The following is a 27,229-nucleotide window of genomic DNA, read 5'->3' as shown; positions in this document are numbered from 1 at the left end:
AGCCACCTGAAATGCATCTGATCAGCATTTTTCCTACGGTGTAATAAAGCCCAGTGCTCCCAAGCCATGGGCTTCTGTGTGACTTTGTCTCTTTAGAGATTCCTTAGTCTACAGAGGTGAGAATTATACCCAAACTGAAGTAATTTTAGCCTCCCTCCAATGGCTCATGACTCCCCTGTTTCTTTTTTCTTTGAAGCTAGACAGCACATATTTTGGTTTTGTCCCTTAAAAATGTGCAAATAGAATTTTACCATAAGTGCACCCATTCAGAGCAATGTACTCCCTCCCGTCAAGCAGTTAAAAAGATGTGATCTAGGGCGCCTGGGTGGCTCAGTTGGTTAAGCGACTGCCTTCGGCTCAGGTCATGATCCTGGAGTCCCGGGATCGAGTCCCACATCAGGCTCCCTGCTCAGCAGGGAGTCTGCTTCTCCCTCTGACCCTCCTCCCTCTCATGCTCTCTCTATCTCATTCTCTCTCGCAAATAAATAAAATCTTAAAAAAAAAAAAAGATGTGATCTATAGATTCACCGTCGAAACACTGACAAAACAGCCAAGTACCAGGATTGGTAAAATCTGAACATTAAACTCATTTTCTAGCTATAACTGTGTACATGGAAACAAAAAGACAGGGCAATATACTCTTTTTTTCTGGGTTAATTTCTTAAGTGTAAGCATGTGAGCAAATAGGCTTTTCCATGCACGGAGTTCTGTTCAGTTTTGTCCAATTTTGGCAGACTCCCATGTTGTTAGCTTTAAGGTTGTTTGTAAGACTACTGGGCCTGCGGTGCAGTTCTTTCTGCCCACAGGTCCTGTCCCCATGCTTTAATAAAACCACCTTTTTTTGCACCAAAAAAACCCCAAAACAAAACAAACAAACAAACAGAAAACCCAAAAGACTCTTGTGTTGCATTAATGCTAAGAAAGCCTCGTACCACACCAGAGGCTACAGGTTTGACGGAAAGGCCATACCATCATAGCTCATAAGTCTGATTAATTATTGTAGCGACCCAATGTTTGGAAAAGCACATTAATGCAGGACACTTGCTTGCCTGCTTCTCGCAGCCTGGTACTAGTGACGTAAGAGAAATGAGAGCGTGGCTGAGGTTTTGAGTCTCCATTGCTCCAGGGACTTGTTCTAAACCTTTACCTTCCTCTTGAGCCCCCATCACGCTCCCTGCTGCTGATTCTTGAGGTACGGACTGGAAAAGAAGATGTCAACTTGGAAGCCACACAGCTTCCTCTCTGGGACGCATTCAAAGCTTCTACCTCTGCCTCCTACTTGACATTTCTGGCCCCATCTGCAGTCACATCCAGCTCATGCCCTGTGCTTTGTCCCACCCTGGTAGAGTAAAGGTTTTTTGCTTATTGTTTGTTTCAAAACTACGAACTTGAATATGAATATCTTGGAAGCAGGCACGATTGCTCCACGCTGGTAACCCGCACCTGCTCTTATCACTGATTTAGGCTCCGTGTCTAAATCCTAAGGGTGCTGGCTCGGCAATCCCTTTGCTAAATCATCTCCAGAGTTTCAAAGTAAACAAGCTAATGATACTGCCGACCACAGAGAACAGTGTCTGAGACCAGGTCAATCCTCAGCGAGTTTCTGGTGAATAAACGGATGGATGGAGGGAAGAAAGGGAAGGAGGGCGAGAGAGAAAATACAATGGGAATCAGGATGGCAAGCTTATAAATAGTTCCGCTACCGAGGAGCCCACCATATACAGACACTGTGTTTATGCTTGTCTATCGAAGTGCTAACAATTTAGAGTTTTCTTTTACTCTTGTCCACGTGGTGGCATCGCCCACACCGAATAAGTACAATCACACCAGGACGCCTCCTCCGCTGGAACCCAGAACGCTCAGCCCAGAGGCCACCGGCTTCATGTCATCTGCTCTTCTCCCTGCATTTCCACCCCCCACGTGACAAGGAAGAGCAAACACTCACGCCATGAGGAAGATGCCCCCGGTGTTCGAGACGCAGCCTCGTCGGGTCGGGGAGGCATTCCGGTTATAGCCGCACATGCCACACATCAAGCCCAGGTAATAAAAAACCACCATGAGTGTCAGCAAAGAGCAGACAACCAGGCCACCCAGCCACCTGGTGAAGCAAGCACAGTGTTATTAGACATAAAAGAGGTTGATATGATAACGCAGAAGCTGTCGGGCTGGGGCTGGAGCCGCTGGGTAACACTGGGCAATCAAATATCCGGTTCCCCTGTTAATGCCTCAGAGAGTGACCCTGTAGTGACAAGACCCCTTCCCATCCCTAGTCCTCCAGCCCAACCAGCAGGAGACCTTAATTTTTATCTTGGTTTTGAAGAGCTCTGTCTTGCTCATTGGTCGGGAGACTACTGCTTCCTTCCTTTGCTTCATTTCCGTGGGGCTCCTGAGCAGGGTCTACTCAAGTTCTCCAAAGCTACCGATCACCGTACCCCTTCAGACCCCTTCTTTTCCCTGGTCTTTCTCTAAAATGCTTTGGGGTTGCAGGAATAATTGGGGAGGGGGGCATTGTGTTCTTTGCTGAACCGGAAACTCTACACGGGGAGTGCACTGAATATTTTAGAATTTACCAGCATCCTAAATCAAGTGCCTGCAGAATGCAAACCTCAATTTTGTAATGGTCCTGTGAGACATTTTAGGATGATGGGTCCTCAGTTAGGTCTTACTGGCTTTCCCGGAATGTACAACAACCTTTTCCAGCAGCTGAGGGGCATTCAAGGGTAGAAATGCTTCCCAACCGCTAAAACACTAAAAAATAAAGAATTTACTTCTGCAACAAAAGCTGCCACTGAAGCTTTTCATTAAATTAAGAGCAATCTCAATAATTGTAATAGCCACCTGCACCTACTCTTTGGCTTTTTGTTCCAGATACTGGGGACGCCAAATTAAACAAACCACGGATCCTGGCCTCGGAAATCTTTCACGGTTAATGTGTGTTTCATCTGCTTGGTTAAATTTCCTTTAAAAATAAGCTTTTAGTTTCTAGGGCAGGGGGAGCCGATGTGTAGACAGATAATTGTATCATTCTTTTCATTTGTGAGACTAACCACTAATGAGATTGTAAATTCATTGAGAAAGTGTCGGTCTTATGTTTGTCCTGACACCTGCCGGGGTGACCTAGCCACACGGTAGGAAAATGGCTTACTGATTACAGGGCAATAATTGAGAGCATAGTCAGATGGGGGCTGAAAACCCACCTCGCAAACATTGCCACTGACCTTGTGAAGGTTATTCCACTCCTCTGAGCCTCAAGTTCCTCATGTATGAAACAAGGTTACAAATAGAACAGAACCCTGCAGTTTTTTGTTTTTTGGGGTTTTTTTTTTTTGAGTATTAAATGAGATGTCATGTGTACAGTGCTTTGGAGGGCAGGCCGTAACTGTTCCTGAATTGCTAGCAATTATTGTTATTATTTTATTATTTATCTTGGGTTCTTGCATAGTAAATACCTGAACAGGAATGGAAGTCTCTGGAATCTCCATGAGTTTGGGCAGTAAGAATGATTCTGAAAGTGACAGGTGGTGGGGCTGAGCCTTTCAGAGGGAGAGCACATCTTACATGTCACATGGTCCTTGAAGTAACTCAGGTCTGTAGGTCCACCACTCCCTAGCGCTCCTCCCTGAGATGTCCACTGTCGTCTGCAAAGCCAAACCCCACTGGCTAACATTTTCTAATGGGGCAATCCACAGCTGAGGACCACACTGCTTACCTGAGCTCTCGAGCAATTTACTCATTTCAAGGATGTTCTTTCTCTAAGAACCGACCTTGATGTGTTGATTTTATAAGACAATGAAAAGAATATTATCCAAATGCCCTCCTTAATTCCTTTTAGGCTTTGAAATCCTTTTACACACGTTAGATAGTTGTAACGAAGATTCTAAAAGCCATTAATGACATCAAAATCGCAAATTATTGACTTCTTGGCTCAAGAACTTCCAGTCTTCAGTTTTTAAAAATATACATAATACTTCATGAATTTGCATGCCATCCTTGTGCAGGGGTCATGCTCATCTTCCTTGTATCGTTCCAATTTTACCATAGGTGCTGCTAAAGCGAGCACTCCAACTTATTAAATAAACATAAAGTAGGGTTAACACATACCAGGTTATGTGCTCTTTGTACAGTCTTCTCTCACAAGATGATCCTGGTTATCATGTCTGATTTCTACCCTGTTCCAGAGCAAGGTTCGCCCCCTAGCTTGCCGGCTCCGGGGGGTGGGGCACTCACCTGAATGAATCATACTCCTCCAATGTGGGTAAATTTTGGTGGACGTAAGTTTCAGTGTCATTAATGTAACCCATGAAATTGGACAGCTTATCCTGAATCGGAATCTGCTCGCCTATATTTTCAATATCTGAACCAAGGGAATTCAAGGTACTTTTGATATCTGAAAACAAAGATACCCAGGTTATGCATTTTCAAACCTAAGGGAAACAGAAACTCTGTTTCAGAACCAAAATGAAAAGCTTCAACCACTTTAAGTTTTCCCCATGTTATGCGTGTGTTTTAACCATGGAAAGGTTCTACAAGCATGAATGTAGCCAAGACCATCAAAGAGCAATTACTTAACAGAACAGCAAGCTATGGGCGCTGACTTTAATGACATGGTGCTGAAGTCAAGCCAGAGTTTTCTTCTGCTGCTTATTTCACTAAAAAATAAAATGAATCTGGTAAGTAAAGCCTATGGTGTGCCTACCATGGACCAGGCACTTTTATAAATGTTAACTCATTTATTCCACCGAGGTAGATATTCTTCTTCCTGTTTTACTAAGTGACCCTGAGGCCCATCGAGGTTAAATTACTTGCCCAAAGATCTTTTTTTTTTCTTTTTCCAGAAAAGCACTAGAAATGGGATTAAATCCCAGGTTTGTCTACCAAAGCTTTGGTTAAATGATTTTGGAAAAATAGTTTAATAAGAAATAGCATTCAGGAACACAGTAATTCGCCAGGAACAATTTTTTTGAACAAGTGGTCCCAGGCAACATTTTTGTTAAAATTTGATTTGACTCATACAAATTGAGATGTGTTCAAGTACATCTGTGCTCTCTCCTATGCAGATAACAATGTATTCCCAGTGGTCAAAGAGTTTCTGTTAACATCCATCCTAACCTTTCAGAGAGAAGAGAAGTTCTAATTTTCTGGAAAGTGTTTGTCCATTGTGATAGGTCCTGGGATCAAAGCTATCCAGGACACAGACGTCATCTAATTTAATGCTCACACAGGTCTGAAGTTGGTGCTATCTGCAGTGATTCTTGACGTGGACATACTAACAACATGCTAATCAGTTAAACGTCCACTGATCCTGAAAAGGGAGATCAATCTCTTTGCAGCCAGCAGAGAGATTCGCTGTTCTCACAATGAGATCCCAGGTGAACTTCGGGTAGATGGCAGCATGAATCAAAATGGAGTGACATAAAATGGTGGGAATCTTCTTCAAAGGGTGTTGTTCACACAGAGCTCCCAGGAGGAGACTGCTGCCCACAGTGGTTCAATTCTCCTCTAAATGTACCCGGAGGCTCCAGGATCCTCAACAAGGTGACTTGGTGGGTCTCTTCTTTGACTCTGGGATTTCTGGGAGTTTGAGAGATGTGGGATGCAGACTCTCCCTCCCCTTTGAACAGTTCCCTCAACTCCGAATCAGGTTCCTTCTGCTTCTCAGGCTGTCCTGCCCTCCCACACGACACAGCTCCCTGGCCTTGACTACTTGGGTGACTCTGTACATGGCTGGTATCCTCTCTCCCCAGATACTTCCCTCAGGCCCCAGTTTGGACGTGTCTTCCTCCAGGAAGCCTTCCACTACTCTTTCCCCCCTGGATCCCTTGCGTGTGCCTTGTCATGTTGCCAGAGTGTGGAAAATGGCATCTGTATATGTGCTCAGCTGAAGGGCAGGCGGGGAGCACAATTTATTCATCTCCCTTCCCCGGAGCCCCGCAGAGCCTGGCACACAGTAAGCACTCAAACTAAGTGTGCGGGGTAGGACCGAATGATCAAAACATGGGAGCTAAGGGGTTTTATTTGTTTTGGAAGGACATGAAAATAAGCAACTGATATTCACGTGAATGGAGTGATTGATACTCGCCCAGATCTGGGAAAACTCTGGCTTGCGTTGAGGCAATGACCGTGTGCAATGGGCCTCGCTCACGCATACTGCACACCTCGCTTTGCCAGACTTACAAGGGAGGGCTGCACGTATTGGCAGAAGAGGTCCAGAAAGGGGGAACAAAAAACAAAAAGTAAACACAGAAATTAGTAAGCAGGTGGCTATCGGACATACAGAGCGTGTTAGCCTTCAGATGCTAGCATAAGATGTCTTTAATCTCTTAATATTTTAAAGTAGAATCTTAGGTGAAACAAAAAGGAACACACAAAACATCTAAAGCGCTGTGTAATAGGATACCCAAAGTCTTAAAGGGTTGAAAGAACACTATTAGGGGAAAAAAAAAAAAATCAAATACCTCTAACACAACATTTTAAAACCACTTGGTCAACAGATAAAAGGAAGCAAAAAGAAGATGACTTAAAAGAAGAAGACGATCTCACCTAGCTTCTGAGATTTCTTCTTTAAGCAAATAACCCGTCTATTGCCATTGCTGCACAAAGAACTGTGTATACTGCACTCTTTCCCCGTGCATTCACCCTGAATACCACAACCTGAATACAACGTGATTCAATTATTTAAGACTAGGAGAATTCTCTCAATATCAGTCCTGCTCCTCCAAAAATCCTAAGCAACCCTAAGAGCCTAAGATACCATTACAGCAGCATCAGAAGGCAGACGAACATCTTCCTAAAAAGACAAAATAAATCCTTATACATAGTATTCCTGGAAAAAAAAATGAATTTTAAGTTTTGTTTTGTTTTTAGAAAATATAATAATCTACAGTTTTTCCCCAGTGAAACCAATCAAAATGTGACCTTCCTAGTTCAACCACGGCTGTCTTTAGCTCTGACAGCTCAAGATGGGGCCTGGTCACTAGAGCGTGGCCCTTGACCTTGCCACCTGCAGCCAGCAGGACGATGTTAATCAGAGTTCAATAAGATTATTATTTCTTAAAATCTAAATCGCTGTGTGAAGGTGGCATAATTAAAAATCTCTGATACTCATTTAATCTTCCAGATCAGTGAGAGAATTTTAAAAGAGAAAAAAAAAAAACAAAAACACTTCTTAACAATACATTTTTTTTGGTACTAATCATCCAATTTTTAACAAAGAGAGAAACAAAATGACTTCAAACTCTCTCACCTGATATGATGTCTGTGGTTTGATTTTGCACCATCTCGGGAATATCATTAAAGGATTTATAGCCCTAGAAAGTAGTTCAAAGTAAATTGATACACATAGTGAGTAGAAGGGTAATTAATGAGTATTCAGTTTTCAGCTTAACGTGGAGGAGAGAAGCAAAATAAAAATTCTAACAGTCATCTTAAGGGTGAAATCATCACTATATGGTCATTAAAAGACTACCAAAAAAATTCCCCTTAAGGGAGGACTTTCCCTTTAAATTGTATCCATCCAAGACTTTGCTAAAAGTTTTTCACTTTTAAACTGTTAATTTATATTATCTATAGTAGTGTTTCTCAATGGAGGGTGGTTCTGTCCTCCAGGGGACACTTGACAATGTCTGGAGACATTTTGGTTATCATGACAATGGTGCCGTGTGAGCAGGGACCAGGGGCTTGTAAATACCCTACAACGTCTGGGACAGCCCCACCACAGGGAATCATCAACAGTGTTGACAGTGCTGAGGCTGAGAAGCCCCAATCTGTGCAATGTTCCATGTGCAGGTAGAAAGTGAGTTACCCAAATCAGAGTCGTATTTTCCAAGGCAATTAGGAAGTAAGACTGGGGATCTAGTCTCACCGAACACACAGCTTATAGAGGACGTACATTTTAGTGACGCTGAAGTGAAAACAAAAACAGCCACTCCAAGCTATGTCATTTTGGGGCTAAATCTGGGACAAGAAGATGTCATTATTTCTAAGTAACTCAACTGAACAGACAGCATTTCCTCGGGAAGCGGTGTATTCTGTGTTTCTTCGCTGTCTGCTGGTGTCTTTAGCTATCTGCTGGGGAACACTGTATCAATTACAACCTGTTATGGACCAAATGTCTGGCACCCCCACCTCCTGTCCCTGGCATCATAGCCTGAAATCCTAACCCCTTACGTGAGTGACGGTAGTAGGAGGTGGGGCCTTCCGGAGGTGATTAGATCATGAGAGTGAAGCCTCATGAATGGGATCAGTGTTTTTATAAAAGGGGAACCCACACAGCTCTCTCCACCACGTGAAGATACAATGGGAAAACGGCCGTCTGCAACCTGGAAGGGTGTCTCGCCACAACTCGGTCGTGCTAACCCTCTGATCTTGGACTTCCAGCTGCCAGAACTGTGAGAAATAAATTTCTCTCGTTGAGAAGCCACCCAGCCTTTGACAGGCTCTTACAGCAGTCCAATCTAGGTGACAGACTTTATAAGATTTATGGTGCCAGCAAGTTTCCGGTTTAGCCTGGTAACATCGATGCCGGGAAAAGAACAGCTACCACTTCTGTTCCCTCAACGGTGACTACGTGAACCAGCGCACAGGTCCTTGTTTGGATGAGTGTACACCTGACCCCTCTGCTTTTATCTGCCTTTGGACTTGTGGAGGTCAACTGTTGAAAGAGGTTTTATGGTCGAAGAGGCCTTATAGATCTCCTGGATCAATTCCCTCATTTAACAAATGAGGGGACACCAGTTCGCAAAGACCAGGAGTTTCTAATGACTTGTTTAAGGTGACACTTAACTTTGTCAGTAGATGAGTGTTTAACAGATTATCTGAAGATGTTTTGATACCCATGCTGAAAGACAGAGTCAAGAATAACACTATTCCCTCCCTTTCCTGCAGGCCCAGGGCATACTTATTGAATCATAATCTACAAAGAAATGTTTATTGTGCACTCAACATATAGGTTGAATAAACAGCAATAATTGGTAGGCTATCAGGGAAATGATGATGTTCTAGACCAACGTAGCCCCTGCCGGTTTTAGAGTTTACATGCCAGTGGGACAATAGAGACATTAAAGCAATAATTACAGTTATGATGATCTTAACAAAGACTATCTGCTGTGCTGGAAGAATGTGTTAAAAAGGGTTTGACATGGTCAAGATGCCCGGGAAAGGCCTCACTAAGAAAGTGATGTCGGGGGTGTGTGGGTGATTCAGTTGGTTAAGCCTCCGACTCTTGATTTTGGCTCAGGTCATGATTTCAGGGTCGTGAGATCGAGCCCCACGTTGGGCTCCACGCTCAGCGGAGAGTCCGTTTGAGGTTCTCTCTCTCCCTCTGCCCCTCCCCCCACTTGCTCCTTCTCTCTCTCTCATTGTCTCCCAAATAAATAAATCTTTAAGAAAGTGATTTCGAATGCTTTAAGTAGCTAGTACTTAGTAGCCTAAGTGGCTGGGTGAAGGGGAGAGAGGCAGGCATAGCCCACAGCACGTAGGAATGTGCAGAAGGGGGAGGAGACGAAGCGACAGGCTGACGCACCAGAATGGGAGGGCACCTCACGTCAGTCAGTATGGGGTTCGGCCCTACACCTACCGAATTCTGAATCCCAGGAAGACAAGATCATCTTTTGCTTCTTATCTCCAGCATGGTGCTTTGCACACAACAGATGCTTAACACAGATTTATTCAAGTGCAATGAGCGAAATTACCTGGAGGATAATAGTTAACACCCTTCTTGGCAACCCCCTTTCCAAAATTTTAGGGTTTTTTTTTTGCGGTTACCTCTTTTCTTATGTACTAGTCTACCCTTTAACATGATGTAAAACACACCATTGTAAATTTTTTTTTTTTTCCAAAAAACATACCTGTTGGACCAGGCTGGACAAATCTGTTTGAAGAACGTCATTAATATTATCAATTTGCTGATCCAAAGATGGGAGCTGAAAATTCATAAAACAAAATATAAGGCAAGGTGGTTACTCCCAACGCTATTTGTCATAAAAAAGGGAGTCATCTTATAGCCAAGTCCCAAAGTCTCTATATTATAGGGTATGGTTTAAGTTTCTTTTGAACAATAGAATATTGTTTGGGGAAAAAGACATTTAGCTCGAGGGGCCTTTACAGGCATTAAGTTTTAGATGTTTGGAGGGCTCCTGGGGCAGTTAGCAAAAATTAGGGAAAGAAATTTAACACAGATCAAACACATGCGATCTCACACTTCAGGTACTGAATATCGTTCAATAAAGTTGTAAATAACCTTTAAAAAAATATGTTTAAAAGCAATACAACCAACGTTATGTTGGTGAGTGGTCTGGAATACATTTTTCCTTTACAGCATTGTACATGGATTTAAAGTGTTCTATCTCTCGCCAAGACTGGGACAAACATCACAGACCTCCTGACATAATGTACCAAGAAAGACACAATATCACTCTTGTGATATCCCCGGCAAGTATGCATAACTCCAATCTAATCATGAGGGCACACCAGATAAACTTAAATTGAGGTCCTTCTATAAAATAAATGGCCTGCAGTCTTCAAAAATGTCAATGTCAGAATAGAAGAAGATGGGCAGGGGACTATCGCAGATTGAAGGAACTAAACAGACATGACAACTAAAGACCACATATGACCCTGGACTGGCCCTTAGACTGGAGAAAGAAAAACAGCTGTAAAGTCAGTTTTTTAGGAAAATCAGCAAAATTTGAATATAGACCGTGGACTAGATGCTCATATTGGGTCAGCGTTACATGTCCTAATTTTGAGAACTGTATAAAGGTTGTGTATGGTTAGGAAATGCACTGACATATTTAGGGGTAAAAGGACATAGTCTGCAACTTAACCGACAAGTGATTGAGAAAAGCACAAAATGCATAGTATTTTATACATATAAATGACAATATGAGTAGATGGTAGATACACAGATTGATAAACAGATAAAATAGGATGAAGCAAATGGAGCAAAAGGCTGGCAATTGGTGCATCTGGGTAAAGGCTGTAGACAGGAGTGCCTTGTACCATTCTTGCAACTTTTCTGCATGTTTGAAAAGACATCAAAATAAAAAGTTACCCCCAGAAGACTCGATCCCATACAATTCAAATGCAAGGGAAGATCCCAGCCTCTGAAAAACCATGCATGGGTGACCACAGTGATATGCATAACTCATACATACACACTGAGACTGAAGGTGAAGAATCTGCGTGATGCTGACCCATGAGATAAAAAGGTGAGAAGAGTAGAGTCATATTAAGATACTGTTTTATAAAAAGTGGGGCATGTATATACCACTACCTCAATGCATTAAAAATCATGAGGAAACATGATTATTTTATCTCTATTTCAGGACTTCATATATTCAAATTGCTCCAAATTCTCCCCCCGCCCATTTTCCCTTTGGAATATGGAGAATTCCCTTATATTTAAGCATATGTGGTTAATATACGAGGCATGCCATTTGAAACTATATTTTAATTTTTAAAGGTCTACAAAAACACATTCTATTTCCTTTTTTATTTTTAAAGCTGAATTCATTCTGGTAGGTTCCACCAAATTAACCGCAGAGGACACTTAACAAGGGGTTTCCCGTTATTCCTTCTCCCCAGCGGCAGCCGCACCGACGTGGCAATCAGAAACCCGACAGAGACCCAGGCCACCATGCTCCTGACAGGTGTCCCAGTGGCCCTGCCCTGTAGCAGGGTCCCCAGCTCACCTGATCCAAGTTGGTATTGTCATCCAGCTGGCTGAGAGACATCTGTATGCTGTTGCAAGTGGTGGCCACTGGTGGGACAGAGCACATGGGGTCACTGAGTGATTGCTCCACGTTCATTTTCACGTCACTGAGGCTGGTGTTAAGCTGTGTGGTTGACTTCTTCAGCTCCTTTAAGGTGTTGTTCACGTTCAACAAGGCTTCTTTGGTCTCTTTGATTGCTGTGGGGACACACCTAGCTTCAGAACAGACGCACCCACTAGGCAGGCAATGGCGAAACTCCTTCTCACCTACAAAGTACCCTCAGGGACCTTGAGGTGGGCTTATAAAAGACATTGGGAGGCAGGCACTGTGGCCTCCTTGCCCCAGCTACTCCAGCTGGCCCAGCTTTCCCACCTGCGGGCTCTTCAGACAAGAAGGAGCAAGAATCAGCCCATCAATGCAAGGGGGACACCGAGGTGCAGCATTCACTGGCCAGCACAGGAAGAGTCATGGCAGGGAAAGGTGTCACTTTCCTAGCATCGCCCAGCCTTGAAGAGGCCAGCCCTGACAAGCTGGTGCTTTCAACCCCGAGCGGTTTTAACCCACATCAAGACTGATCACACCCAGACATAGCTTAGTAAGGGATATTCAGAGAGCTGGAAGTAAACACAGAGCAGCAGGTGAAGGGCACAGTTTTGGGTTCAAGCGGGTCTAGGTGCAGATCCCAGCCTTGCCACTTGCTGGTTGCCAGAAACTGATTCCTGAAAGTTCTTCAGCGATTTCCTCATCTGAACATGGTGAAACCACCACCACATTCATCACAAAATATGGGCATCAGAATGAGATTCCTTGATGGCAGTGAGTCCATCTGTTCTATCTGGGGAGCCCCCAGCCCAGGACACATTCTTATACTAGGAAATCCTTGCTAATTGTTTGCTATCCTGATTTTTCTGAGGTGTACAGCTATGTATTCATGACCAGGGAGGTCGTGAATTACAACACTTTTCTACAGTGACTTAAAGCGACAGCAGTAAAAGATGTGAAATTTAAATCAGAGGGCACTGCTTTTCTACTAAGCCAGCAAGTCTTCTAGGCTCACAGAACAGATGGCAGAGCATCAAGCCACACTTGGACGTTACAAGCAAAAGTGTGAATGCCCTTAAGAACTGGTTTCCCTAACTTTCCCTGGCAACCACATAAAACTTGAGTGCTCAAACCGCACGCACACACGCACACACACATGCACGCACACACACATGCACGCACACACACATGCACACACACACACACTTTAATGCCTCGTGTTGTGGGATCTCACCTGAGGTCTTATCCTAATTCTGCGATCACCTTGTGATAGCATCTTGGGCAAACTCTTTCACCTCTGGGGATCTCAGTTTCCTCATGTGTAAACTGGGGAGCTGGTTGGGTCATCTCTTGGTTCTTAGGAGAGTCTATGATTCTCGGCTGTGTCCTAGCAGGTATGCTCTTAGGAGATGGCATTGTCCTTGTCACCCAAGATGGCACCGCAACCCAGCTCTGGTGATTTACCCTGAGACTGGGGGAGGCTTCCAGGATTGGACCGTATGACCACTGGCCCCAAATTCTGTCACGTTACCTAGATATAAAATCCTAACATCTGCTTCAATCGTTTCTTTTGAATTTTGGTCCAGTCATGTCTTAACAGTGTTGGAGATATAATAATATTTAAGACTTTGTCAAAGAGTCACTCTGGGAGTCAATGTCTCATCTCTTGTACCTACCTCCCAGGATTATCAGCAAAGCATGGCTCATATTAGAGGCTCAATGAACGTCTACCACAGCAAAAACAAGAAACAAAGAACAGGGTTGCAGCTAAAAACACATGACAGGATGCAAAAGAGTGTGCCAAAGTATGCCTCCCATCATACAACACACACCTCACATTTTAATGTGGTTTACCTCTCACAGTCCTTTCCATTTTAAGAGAAGGTATTTTAAGGCAAGAGACAACAACAACCAAGAATGATGGGTGATAAAATAAATTGATGGCCCAGAATACATGTGTCCATTTAAGCACAGTTTATAGACATTCTGGGTTATGGGTACTATTCTGTCATGTTCCAAGAAAGACTCAGAGGTAATAAATATATATATATTTTCCAAAGGCTTCAAAGTATTTTATGTCTATAAAATATCTACTGGGTTACAACTCTGGGAGTCATTCCAGACTTAGCAAGATCACATATATTATGTATCTGAAGTCAGTGGAAAGATATTTCAGATTCTCAATTTTAATTAATTAACATTTTACCAGCTCATAGCACATTTCCTGTGTAGGTCCTGCTCTGCAGCTCAAATAAGATTTACACAGATGAATTCGCATGGTTCTGCTCTCTCCAAAGCCACTAAACACGTAAAGCTGCAAAGAATTTTTAGCAAAAAATTCGTCAAAGCATTGATTCTCAGCCTTTTGGTTAAGATCCAGCACAGTATCTGTTCTTATCAATTTAATATCTGATACATCCTCTATCGAAGGACAATATATTAAATGGGTTTTTGGAGAAGGGGAACGGAATGAGAGTTTACTCCATCCACTCCGCACATTGACCTGGCATTGTAGGACCTCCAGGAATGGTGCTCCCCTTCAAGGACCAAAAGAAATTGTCAAAGCAGTTTATTAAGCATAGTATAAAATGTTCTGGCAACACCAGAGGCTAAACTTTAACGTATTCAGCCTGTTTAAAAAAATAATAAAACTTTAACACTAACACAGGAAGCACTGAAGAGAAAAACAAAATCTGTTTCCATGGCCTTTAATCCAAAGGAAATTATAATTAAAACATTAAAAATTGGGCAAATCATGGGCCAAAAGTAAAGGTACAGAGCAACCACACTGCACCAGTCATATATTTTTGCACAGAATTTACCATCACATAATTTTGGAGCTGGAGAATTCGGAAGACCAGTTTTCCAAATGCCTGGCATCCTCCCGTGGCCACAGCAGCACTTGAACTCTAGATTCCTAACTCCTCCTCCAAAGTTACTCTGGGCTGTCTTGCCATGGACGGCACAAAAACACCCTACAGCTTCACACTCTCCAATGGTGTTGGCACCCAAATACCATCTAGTGTGGACCAGGAAGCACAGTCTTCGTAGTCAGACCTGCATCTGAATCCCAGCTCCACCACTCCCCAGCTACCTGGTCTTGGACGAGTTGCATCATCTCTGAGCCTTACTGTCCTGAGTTGGTAAAATGGAGGTGACTATACCGATCACACAGAACTCTTGTGAGAACTAACAGGATTTAGGAAAAGCAGGCCCTCAACACTCAAGGCCTCAACACTCTAAATATTACTTTATGTCTAATGATTTCTACAAACACTTGCTGTGGACTGTGTTGGTTGACATCTCAGAAGCCATGTCATCTGTCTCCTGCACTGCAGCAGACCTGTGTTTGGATAACATGGGTCCCACCTCCCACTTAACCCATTTCCCCTGTGTAGCACTGGTCCAAAGATGGCTGTGGAACCCCAATTGGCCCAATTGGAGGGAAATCTGGTTGAGGGGGAGGAGTAATGTGGCCGGTGTTAGCCCTCTTGCAATTATAAGGGAAGTTTGCATTAGAATGATACCGACATTGTAGAGAATAGCTGGGTAGAAAGAATCTCACCACTAGATCAAGCCTTACCTGAAGCCAGTGTCAGTTACATGAGCAAATAATCCACTTAGTTGAAAGCCAGATAGAGACAGATTTTCTATATGTGTTGGGGGAAATGACCCATAATTACTCAAGAAATGTTTCCAAGAGAAGAGAGATGACTGGAGACATCTGATTGTAAAGGTCACAGAGCCAGCCCAAATCATTAACCCATTGGTGAAGTGCAAACACACGAAGCTATGACGAGGGCACGTGGAGGATAATCAGCAAGAGCAATGCCGAAGATGTGGGAAGTGAAGGGTCAGCATTTTACAGGAGTGACGATTCTCCCAGTGAGGGGATGAGGAGCCACCAGGCCCCCACCTCCTTTCATTGTCTGTTCCTGGTGGTTGGTTAAGTAATACCTCCTGCTAACCACAGGATAGGGTGGGGGGGGTGGGGGTGGGTGGGGAAGGGCTCCTTGACAGTGTTGTTGAACCCCCGAATCAGCTAACTTTGGAACCACCATACGTCCAATATCTTGTCACGTGTGATATATTTCCTGTTGTTTAAGCCACGTGAAGGGTCTTTGGCATTGATATCACATCAATGGCGCCTCCAAAAGACCTCCAAGAATCATCAGCAAAATTCCCAAAGCAAATGAAAACAACTATAATCTGATTTGAAGAGATAGATATATCCACAAAGCGCATCAAGGGCAACTAAAGAAAAAATCAAAGGACCTCAGACATTAAAAGTAAAAGATCAGGAAGCTTGTAAAGTCAAAAGGAGTTGCCTAGCAACTGAAGCAGGACTGTGAACGAATGTAATCCATTTTCCGCTCCATCACCAGCAAAGTTACAGTATTCCACGCTTAGAAAATGAAGCTCTGCAGGCCTTTATTTGTTCAAGAAATGACAATCCGCTCTGGGCTGGACACTGTGTTGGGTGTCTCCAGACACAAGCCAGGGGAATTAAGACATGAACAAAATCAACCGGCCGATGATGCACGTGCAGTACCGGGGTCTGAGGGAGAATTATGCCTAGAGACCTACGGTAGAATAAACACTGAGATCCGTGGTTTGGAAGGGAAGGTTTGGGGTTTGCGGGGCTGAGATGGAAAGTGACCAGAAGGATGGGCAGGGGCCAGGTATGGAAGGAAGACAGGCAGGCAGGAGGCATGGGTGTTTACATCACATCCCTTCACTGGGCCTCGGTTTCCTTGCACTGGAAGGACGTGGTTGGTGACGAGGGGAGCAGGCATCAGGGAAGCATCTCAGCATTATCCACAGCAGAGGACATGCCTTCAGTTGCAGGTAGACCCGTTGCAGGGTCAAGGAGAAGAGCAAGGAAAGACTAATCAGTTGGTTAAAATGAATCTTACCAACTCCTGGCCTGTTCTGCATGTCATCCCGTTTCCTGTTTCCATGTCTTTGAACTCTAAGGGGATGGGGGGGTGGCAGGGAGGAATGTCAAAAGGAACGGGCGTAACCTTCCAACTTCAACACAAGTCCTTCCTTTGTGGCCTGTCTTCTCGGGAATCCTGGCTCGTGAAAGTAAAATTCACAGGGGCAGGATGACAAATGTGAGGCACAGATGAAATTGTCCTCTCTATCAAACACTTAGCACCGATATCTCCTCAACATTTGGAAGGGGCTCGGAGTCTTTTTTTTTTCATTGTGATTGAATATGTAGTTTCTTAAAATCAGTACATCTGCTCACTTAGATCACTGACTGTGGTGTCTTAAGATATCTCTACAGATTCCTCTTTCCCAAAAGTTGTTCTTTCCAGAGAAAAGGAAAGAGTAACCAATAGACCCCCAAAGACCTAAACTTCTCGAGGCTACTCATCTTCTATAGCAAGAGTCGACAAGCTTTTTCCGTAAAGGGGCAGATGGTAAACACTTCAGGCTTCGTGGGCCACATCTGCTGTCAGATGCCCCCTAACCGGCGGAGCACGGCAGCCTTCCAATAACCATCTTTACAAAACCAGGTGGCAGGCTCCTATCAAATGCTGCTGTTTTTATTTCAAAGGACTTGTAGACAATTAATACAACCTCTTTGACACAAGCTTTTTTAAAACAAACAAACAAAACCCCAAACAAACCAAACCAAACCATTGCGATGCTGTGTGTCTTTACCTGTCCTGTGGGCATGCCCACATCTGGGGAAAACAAGAAAGGGGAGCGTGATCCTGGGAAGCCTCTCTCACCCATTTCCGGCGCGGTGCTTACCTTCCGCCATGGCGTTGATGTCATCAAGCACGGGCATCACTTTAGGTCTTAGCTGTTCGTGAATTCCGCCTCCTAGCAATGACTTAATATCTAAATGCAAAGAAGCAGAAGGGGCTGTGAGGGTAGGCTCCACGAGTGTCCTCTCCTCTTACCTGCATTTTCCTCCCGCTGCAGGATGTCCTCCCTTGGAAAGTCGTCTGGGGTCTCTCCTGCCCTGAAAGCCCTCTTTTCATCCTCGACCCCATTTAGGTGTTGATTCTTGGGGAGATTTCTTCACGCTGTCCAAAGTCCCCACACCAGCAGTCTCCCGTGAAAAAGCAATCAGCACAGACTGGGTATTTAATCTTACAGGTGTCCCCTGCTGGTTTTGTAGCGAGATGAGCCCATACAGAGACGCGAGAGTGGCGCCCCCCAGCGCCTTCCCCAGGAATCACGTCCAGTATCTCAGGGTGGAGCCTCAGAGCTCTGGGCTTCGTCTCCAGCTACTGTGTGCATCCGTTAGCATCAGGAAAGCCTAAGAGAGGTGACTTTTGGGGTCTGGGAACCCTCCAAAGTGTTTCCATATAAATTAAAGGTAATCGTTTCTTTGCTTTATGCCATTTCAGATTACAAGAGTATTCACAGGAAGGCTCAGCTTTCGGGTAACGGGAAACCTGTCCTAGGAACACAGTGTTTATAAAGTTAAGCCGTGTGTCTCTGATCTCTTCAGCTAGGCCAGGGTTTCCCAACAATGACACCATGGACGTTTTGAGCTGGATAATTCTTTATGGTGGGGGTTGTCTTGTGTGTTGTAGGGTGTTTAGAAGCCTCCCTGGGCTCTACCCACAGAAGTCGGCAGTACTGCTCCCCCCACCCCCCACCTGCTGGGACAACCAAAATGTCTCCAGATGTTGCCTGGAAGGCAAAACAGCCCCTGGGGGAGAACCGCTGAGCAAGGCCATGTGGGACCTCCTCGGGGGCCTACAGGGACCAGCACTGCCTACCCCCCTATTTCTGAAGCCCACTGGTTTCTCTGGGGAGCCCATCTCCATCTGTAACAGTGGACCTGACAGAGACCCATTTCCTCCGTCACCTGGGGAAGGCAGAACGAGCACTTGTGACCACAGGAAAGCATAGGCATTCTTACCATAAAGGCTGGGTTTTACTCCTCGGGTAACAAACAGAAAATTGTCTCTAACTCTAGGGAATTGTTCTGCTTTGCTCCAACTTTGATGCAGAAGTCGTAGAAATGGCATACTTGATCACCTGGCCCATGTTTCGTGGGAGATGGCCAGAGCGTCTTCTAGCCAAAACCAACCAACCAACCAACCAACCAACCAACCAACCAAGTTGAGGCAACTTTAAGTTTTACTCACTATCCAGATCCGAGAATGCCTTTTTCTTCGTGGTTGCATACTGGCTCAGTACATAGTTGATTTGCTAAAAAAAAAAAAAAAAAAGCATGAAATTCTGCTAAAGTCCAAAGCCACAATAAAGAGAGATTTAACAAAAACTATCCTGAATCAGAACATTTTAAAAAGAAAGCAGGTTCCTAGAGATACTTGTATTTTCTGATACCCAGACTTCTTAATAACACTCCAAAACTTCTTGGCTTAGGAAATAGGATTTCTAATTTCTCCTGATTCTGTGCATTGGCTCTGTGGAGAGTCGGGGCGGGGCCAGCATGGCTGGGGACAAACGGGTCCCTCCCCTGACGTGGCCTCTCATCTTCTAAGTGGCCAGCCTGGGTGTTTTCACACCATGGTCTTGGCAGCAAGAGAGCAAGAGTGGACACTGAGGTCTCTGGAAGCCTGAGGTCAGAGCTAGCTCAAGGTTACACTCACTGCGTTCTTTTTGTCAAAGCAAATCACAGGCACGGACCAGATTCAAGGGATTGGAAACAGATCCACCTCTTCAAGCGAGGGACTAAAAAGAATTGGAGGCCATCTGTAATCTACTGCAGTAGGACCAATCATTATATTCAGTGGCTACGACCGAGCTGGCCTCCGGAGCCGCTGCTTACCTTCCTGTCTTCGGGGCCCTAGCGGACCTGCTTCCCCACACCCTCCATGACACTGGGTGTTACCATTGGTTGAATAACCAGTGCCAATCCCCTCAGTGAAAACGTACATGAGTATTTAAATTTTCGTTTTTTCAAATACTAGAGTAAGGTTAAATATCTTACTATGCTTGGGGCCAATTATATTTCCAAGTTAAATTGACCATTCACATTCTGCCCATTTTTTATACATTTGTTAGACCTCTTCATGTATTTTGAACTAGATAAGTTTCCCCCCAAAGTCATGACCATTTACAATCCTTCCAAGATTCCAAAAGCAATCCCAAAGTTCACCGGCCACGACTGCTATATATTTAACGTTGCCACCTTTTTAGGAAAAGGGCTTTACTTTGGAGTCTTTAGAATGGTGGGTAAAAAAATATGAATTTTTATTCACAGATGGGGAAAAGGAAACATTTCCCTCTTATAAAGCTATGAATAAAATTAGCTTCTCGAACCTCAATATTAAAAAAAATGCTTGCAGTTTTTGCTCTTTTAGTTCCAACCCCATTTTTAAACACTGGTACAATATTTAATATGTTAGTATTGTTTAGAATATAACAAACTTCGAAGAGCACATCTCTTTGTGAAAAAGCCCATGGATTCCAGCGGGCTCTGATGAGGGAATTCAACAGGAAGGCATCCTTCTCCACATACTGGTACCCAGGAGCTCATTATCAATTATTTGGGCTGGTATGTACTCAGATATTTTTAAAAACAATATTCTCTCAGGCAAGACATCACATGCTTCTGGGATACAGAAAAACGTGCCCTCCAGCCACCCCATCCCCCTTCTTCCAAAAACAACTTGTGTGTGGGGGGGGGGCACGTGTGTGTGTGTATCCCCCCTCCCAAGGAATTCTACACATCTATGCAGATGTGAGCAAATGGGTGTTTATAAAGCAGAAAACTCTTGAAACTCTTGTCTCATGACCAGAGTAACTTCATGCAAACCATGCGCGGTTAACTATATTGCTAAAGAGAAAGGACAATGGCACCCAAAGGTGTTTCTTTTTAAAAAAAATCATGAGACCCATAAAATAGTTAAGCAATTATATAATAAATACTATAATTTTATGTTATACCTTAAAATAAAGGAAAATAAAGTAATAAAAAAATGACACCAGTTCTGAAATGATGCTTTTGTACACTTTTGAAAATCACTCACTGGGCTTTTATTGCTTCATCTACAAAATTCAAAGGTAGCACCTGTCTACTCTGATTTTCTGGGCTTCTAGAAGTCCAAATGAGATTCCACATATACACAGGGACTCAAGAAGGCCCCAAACACCAAGCGTCTTTGTGGTTTTTACCTCTGGCGTTCCATTCAGGAGGGTTCTCAAGTCTTTGAAGTTGCTGTCTGCCAACTCCCGAGTCTTTTCGATCTGGGTCCTCAGGTGGTGGTTTGCCACAAAGCCATAGATGATGCCCACGCTGCCGGAAATGGGAGAGAAGGAAGGGCATTTACTATGTGTCCCGTGGTCTTCTGGCCAGCAGAGCAGCTCAGCAGATGCAAGGGGAGAAGGGCTCCCGAGCGGGGCCCCCAGGACGGCAGGACCTTCCCCCCTGCCCCTCCCCCACTGCTGCAGCCTTCCCGCCAAGACCCCAGAACCCAACATGTGGACCACAACATGGGACTCAGTCCTCTCACATGAGACACACAGCCATTTAAGATATGTTGTTCTGTTAAATACGAATCTTATAAATGGAAAAGGTTCCCACTAAATTGTGGAGGGAACAGAAGGAGCAATGTTTATAAGGCAGTGTGTGCAAGAGAGTGTCATTCCTGCCCACGTGGGAATGTGGGTGCACACTGTCCTGCCCAGCGCATACACAAACACACCCCACGTGCTTACCGCTGCTCCCGCCAAAGAAGACTATCAGGAAAAATACCAAAATGATAAGAATGGTATGGGCTTCCTAACATTTTTTTGCGCTAATTGTCTTTATTATTTTTTTATTGTCCAGGTGGAAAAGAAACATGAGTTACTTTAGAGTATTAAACTGCCATATGAAAAATTGCAAACAGTAGCATCATACTGTATAATTTTATTGTATATAATGTACAAAATCAAGAAACCAATCGTGCTAAAAGTCAGTGTTTGTATTTGGGGAGGGGTGACTAATAACTTCATAACATCATTGACGTGCTCACATCATGCAAGTTGATGCCTACGTACTTAAGATACGGACACTCTTCTCTATGGGCGCTTAATGTTAACTAGTTACTAACAATCCCCTGACTTAAATTAACTTGACCAGTTGGTTTGTTTTTGTGTCAAAGCCTTCCAATGTTAAATAAAATGTTTCATTGAAAATTGTTAATTACCAAGGCCCTTCTAGATTTGGCCACTAGATGGCAGCAAGGAATTACCTAAACTCCTAACAACGGTATTTAACCCACAGAAATTAATGACAAAATTGTTCGTTTGTAACCATCCAATGGAAGGTGTGGATAGGTTTCTAGAACAAAGTTTTGCAAATAATAGGCAAACTTGTTCCCAGGCAACTCCTCAGTCTTGGGAAATGGGGATAATCATTTGCCCTATTTACAGTACTGATTCATTCCAAGCAGCATTGGTTCATTGCTGGTCTCACTTAAAACATATTTTCCCATTGCAGTATTACATAGGTACATTAGGTTTTCCAAACTAATCCGAAAAAAGTCTGTAACACATGCTGTTGAACAACATTTCTTATGGTTAACAAGTTGCCATGGAACGGAATGTGACCTAGGGTAGGAACATAAGACGTGGGTTCTAATCCCACTGTTGCCCCTAACTCACACTATGGGAGCTTGAGAAAGTCACTTTCCTTCTGTGAGCTTCGGCTGGTATTGCAAAACTGAAAATTAAATTGGATAAGTACTTCTCAACCTGTAAAGGAGAGGGGGTACTAGATGTCCACAGGGTCTCCAAGAACTTTTTAAGTTTTATTTATTTTTAAAGATTTTATTTATTTATTTGAGAGAAACAGAGAGTGTGAGAGAGAGAGAACACAAGCAGGTGGAGGGGTAGAGGGAAAGGCAGACTCCCCGCTGAGTAGGGAGCCCAATGCAGGACTTGATCCCAGGACCTGAGCTAAAGGCAGATGCTTAACCGACTGAGCCACCCAGACGCCCCTCCAAGACCTTTTTTTAAAGTTTGGGTTCATGTTGATGGTAATTTAAAAAAAATGAACATTAACAATAGTCTGTGCCATTTGGAATGACCACCTTACAATCCATCTTTGCCATTCTTAAGTCTGCATTGGTATTTACCAGACAGGCAATATACTGTAAAAATAATAGTTATTAAATGATGCGCTCATGCAGAATAAGGCCAAATGACTTTGGAGTAGTGTGAACAGAAGAAGAGAAAAAGTTGGCTTGTAGCAATGCACCTGGAGGTTTATTTGCATTGCCCAATTTCAAACATTCCATCTCATGATGAGTCAGGGCCACCACCTGAATACACCTGCCCACCATAGGATTTCAAGCTGGAAGCCCCTTGCTCTCTCTCCCCAGCAAGCCCACATTGTCATTCATCATGCTCCAGACCCATTTTGTCATAGAGGAAGTCAAAATGAACTTGGAAAACAAACAACAGGTCCAAGTTCACTTGGCTTTCACTGAATGGGAAAAGAACCTCCTTGCCTTGAACTCTCAGAGGGCTCTCCCTGAAATTCGGGTGGGCTATTTCTCACTTCATACTCTCGGTTGCCCTATTTCTACCTATGTTTGATTTCCCTAGAAAGAGGTGGAAACTCCTTCTTTGTCAACTTTGGGTAAATGATGGGTCTCTTGTCCATGGTGGGTGCTCAATGAAAGTGGGTTTACGGACTGGGCTTTGTTTCATTTGATCCATTTAGAAGATTAGCCATATGTTTGGAGTGTCTAGTCCATAAACTGTCTTTGTTCCTTTACTGAATAAATGCCTTTACTCAAAATATCATCAATCAGTAAAATGAATTGCAATACAACTTTGCAATAAAACACTGAATTTCAATGCAATGTATTTAAAAAGACCTACATTTCTGCCAATCAATTATGGATCCAATTAAAATGAAAGCATTGGTCTTTTTCAAAAAACAAACTGTCCCAAACAGAATTCTGGAATAAAACTCAGCAACTTTCAAAGCTAATTTTCAGACCTATAACACATTGTAAATCATATTTAAATTAAGGATGGCAAATTCAAAAGCCTATACGGGCAGGCAGAAAGCATAAAGGGCAAGTGTATGGTATGAACCTCTGGGAGCTGGGAGGTCACAGGTGGGAGTCGGGGAGATGCTCTGTCTAGCAAGTGCCACCATGATGTGAGACCAGTATTGCCAGATCTTCCAATTATTCACAAAAATGGAAATCTGGATTTTTATGTAAAATCTTCTCTTTTTAAATATTGCCCACTAATTAAAAAAACCTAAATTCTATGCAAACTCCATTTGTGATCCCTAATTTAAAGCTCCTATTTATTTGTTTATTTATTTATTTAAGATTTATTTTATTTATCTTTTAGAGAGAGAGAGAGAGCATGCGCATGGGTGGGGGAGGGGCAGAGGGAGAAGAAGAGGGAGAGAATCTTAAGCCAACTCCCCCCTGAGATCATGACTTGAGCTGAAATCAAGAGTCAGACGCTTAACTGACTGAGCCACCCAGGTACCCTTTAAAACTCCTATTAAACACAAATAGAGAATAAAGAAGTTATGCTTTTGTTGCCCTTGATTTACAAAGTCCTTATTATTCAATACATTTTTTAAGCAAAAAAAAAAAAAAATCACACGAATTAATATTTTTGGTTTTTTTTTTTAAACAACCATCAGTCACCATTAGAACAGGAGAACACTGTGGGAAATTTGCCTCACACAAAAAGGAAATAAAATTTCAAGGACTATTAGCAATCTGGCACTTGACGTGTGTGTTTTTATGCAGTACAACAAAATCTCTTGAAATTTTTAGCTGAAGACAGGAATTTTAATTTTTATGGCATATTAGTTTTACATCTTCTATATTTTATTATGGACACGCCAATTTTCTCCCATATACACTTAAAAGTAAATAAAGCTTTTGAAAGACTAAGGATAAACCTTTAAGATTTGTAGCAATTTTTTCCCTACCAATTTCCACTGACTTAATGAAATTAGCCAATAAAAGCCAAATAAATGCTTTCAGCCTATAACTGATCTCTTATTTTTTAAAAATAATTTTATTTTTATTTTATTTTATTTAAATTTTATTTAAATAACTATCCCCCTCTCATTCACATTAAGAAAGTCTCATGATTTTCAGGCATGCTAGCTCAGTTTCTATTCTAGAACCCTGTGGCCTCTAAGCCAGGAATTGATCATCACAAACCTAATTAAAAAAAAAAAAGAATTTTGAAAATAGCCATCTTCCTGACAGAGACTGGGATTCAATTTTTACCATGGCAACTGGCAAAAGCTGACTTACTATACTCAGAAACTTAGAAATACACTGGAAAAATGAAGGGGTGGCTGTTTGATCCTGTTTTGTTGTTGTCCATTACTTTTTTGGAATTCTGAAAAACATAGCAATGACAAAGCACAAAGGAAAGAAAGGAGAGGAAACTTGGCTTTTTCTGGAGTCAGACACATCTGTTGGAACCGCCTACAGTGAGAGGTGGAAATTCAATCTTCTGCTGATGGTCAAACAGACTTACATAAACATATGTCAACGTCTGTGAATTCAAACATTCCACAGCTGCCTTTGGAAAAGCTCAGAGAGAGAACATGACTGTATGTATTCCATGTATATGAGGGGGCCTTTCTCCTCCACAAACTAAGCCTTTCTCAATTAAAAAAAAAAAAAGACTTAATTTGTTTTAAATGAAAAAAAATGATGGATGAAAAATAAGAGTACTCAAGATGAATGGCTCAGTCGTTAAGCGTCTGCCTTCGGCTCAGGTCATGATCCCAGGGTCCTGGGATCGAGCCCCGCGTCAGGCTCCCTGCTGCCTGCTCCGCCAGGGACCTGCTTCTTCCTCTCCCATTCCCCCTGCTTGTGTTCCCTCTCTGGCTAGCTGTCCGTGTCAAATAAATAAATAAAATCTTAAAAAAACAAAAACAAAAACAAAAAAAACAACCAACTTCAGGATTAACTGTAATGTAGTATAAAGCCACAAAATGAAGTTGAGCCTGATAAAAGGCAAGTAGACTGCTCTGGGTTTATCAAAGGGTTTTTAAAAAAAATCATATCCAAAGATTATTCATCAGTTGTATCCAATCTCTGTTGAGGTCAGTCGAAACCAGAAGCTATACCTCCTTTTCTTTTTCTTTCTGCCTTCTTTGTTACTTTGTTGACATTATTTTGCCTGTTATCTTTTTTTTGAGAGAGAGAGAGAGAGCGCTCACATGCCGGAGCAGGGGAGAGGGGCAGAGGAAGAGGCAGAGAGAATCTTAAGTAGACTTCACACCCAGCACAGGGCTTGATGCAGGGCAGTGTTCAATCTCATGACCCTGATACCATGACCTGAGACGAGTCTGATGCTCAACTGCTGAACTGACTGAGCCACCCAGGTGTCCCCCCTCCCTCTTATTTTATCTAATATGATTTTGTGGACATACTTTCTTCTCTTTTCTATCTAATCGTAACAGGAATCTTTGCTTTCCCCAGGTCTGTAATCTTTGTGGCTAGCTTTTTTTTTTTTTTTTTAAGATTTTGTTTATTTATTTGAGATAGAGAGAGAGAGACTGAGCATGCGGGAGGGCAGAGGGAGAGGCAGACTCCCCGCTGAGCACGGTGCCTGACGCAGGACTCGATCCCAGGACCCTGAGATCATGACCTGAGGGGAAGGCAGATGCTTAACCGACTGAGCCACCCTGGCACCCCTCTTTTTGGCTAGTTTTGATTATTTGCAAATAAAATAGAACTACTATTCAACTCATAATGTTGAATATACTTGCAAACCATTAGAGGTTTCGAAAGAAAGAAATCATAATAGCTACTCCAAATTTACAAATGTAAGCCAAGAAGTTTAAACTTCTAGTGTGAGTTTAAAGTAAACTAAACAATCTCAAATACCACACTCTTTTTTAGAGCTATTTATGATTCATATAGAAATTCAATATATTATGTAAAATTTGTTTTAAATTGTCACTTAGCCTCAAATAGGTGATCAACTTTGTTTTAATTATATTGAAATTTGAAGATGTGGTTTTTAAATTAATAACTTTTACTTGGGCGGGGAAACATATCTTTTTTTTAATACAATTTTAAGATTTTTATTTATTTATGTATTTGACAGAAAGAGACACAAAGAGAGAAAGAAAGAAAGCATAAGCAGGGGGAGCGGCAGGCAGAGGGAGAGGGAGAAACAGACTCCCCACTGAGCAGGGAGCCCGATATGGGGCTCCATCCCGGGACCCTGGGATCATGACCTGAGCCTAAGGCAGACGCTTAATCGACTGAGCCACCCAGGCTCCCCTGGGGAAACATATCTAAACTGAATGTAACTATAGAGAATCACAGCATGTCTTTTTTTAAAGAATTTTCTTTTCTTTTTTTTTTTTAAAGATTTTATTTATTTATTTGACAGAGAGAGAGATAGCGAGAGAGGGAACACAAGCAGGGGGAGTGGGAGAGGGAGAAGCAGGCTTCCTGCTGAGCAGGAAGCCCGATGCGGGGCTCGATCCCAGGACCCTGGGATCATGACCTGAGCCGAAGGCAGACGCTTAA

The 27,229-nt window shown here is 43.0% G+C and overlaps 1 protein-coding gene and 2 non-coding genes across 8 annotated transcripts in view; 1 reads left to right on the top strand and 2 right to left on the bottom strand.

Moving 5' to 3' along the window:
• Nucleotides 1–27,229, bottom strand: part of PROM1 (prominin 1) — a 200,683-nt gene that overhangs the window by 115,846 nt on the left and 57,608 nt on the right. For all 6 annotated transcript variants that reach the window (XM_081812572.1, XM_081812574.1, XM_081812571.1 and 3 more), the window contains 8 exons: nt 20,871–20,991; nt 18,875–18,938; nt 17,520–17,609; nt 11,691–11,908; nt 9,846–9,920; nt 7,244–7,307; nt 4,228–4,387; nt 1,946–2,098 (listed from right to left, as the gene is read on the bottom strand). In XM_081812572.1, coding sequence (XP_081668698.1) covers nt 1,946–2,098; nt 4,228–4,387; nt 7,244–7,307; nt 9,846–9,920; nt 11,691–11,908; nt 17,520–17,609; nt 18,875–18,938; nt 20,871–20,991 — 945 coding nt within the window. The remainder of the gene's footprint in view (nt 1–1,945; nt 2,099–4,227; nt 4,388–7,243; nt 7,308–9,845; nt 9,921–11,690; nt 11,909–17,519; nt 17,610–18,874; nt 18,939–20,870; nt 20,992–27,229) is intronic.
• LOC115943497 (U6 spliceosomal RNA) lies at nt 3,954–4,060 on the bottom strand. The gene has a single exon (XR_004078064.2). It is a non-coding gene; the product is annotated as a U6 spliceosomal RNA (small nuclear RNA).
• Nucleotides 14,103–14,293, top strand: LOC115943496 (U2 spliceosomal RNA). The gene has a single exon (XR_004078063.2). It is a non-coding gene; the product is annotated as a U2 spliceosomal RNA (small nuclear RNA).

This window comes from Leptonychotes weddellii, chromosome 2 (assembly GCF_054177405.1).
Source record: "Leptonychotes weddellii isolate Sample4059 chromosome 2, ASM5417740v2, whole genome shotgun sequence".
NCBI lineage: Eukaryota > Metazoa > Chordata > Mammalia > Carnivora > Phocidae > Leptonychotes > Leptonychotes weddellii.
Note: the sequence above shows the minus strand (reverse complement) of the source record. Positions and strands in the feature narration are given on the sequence as shown.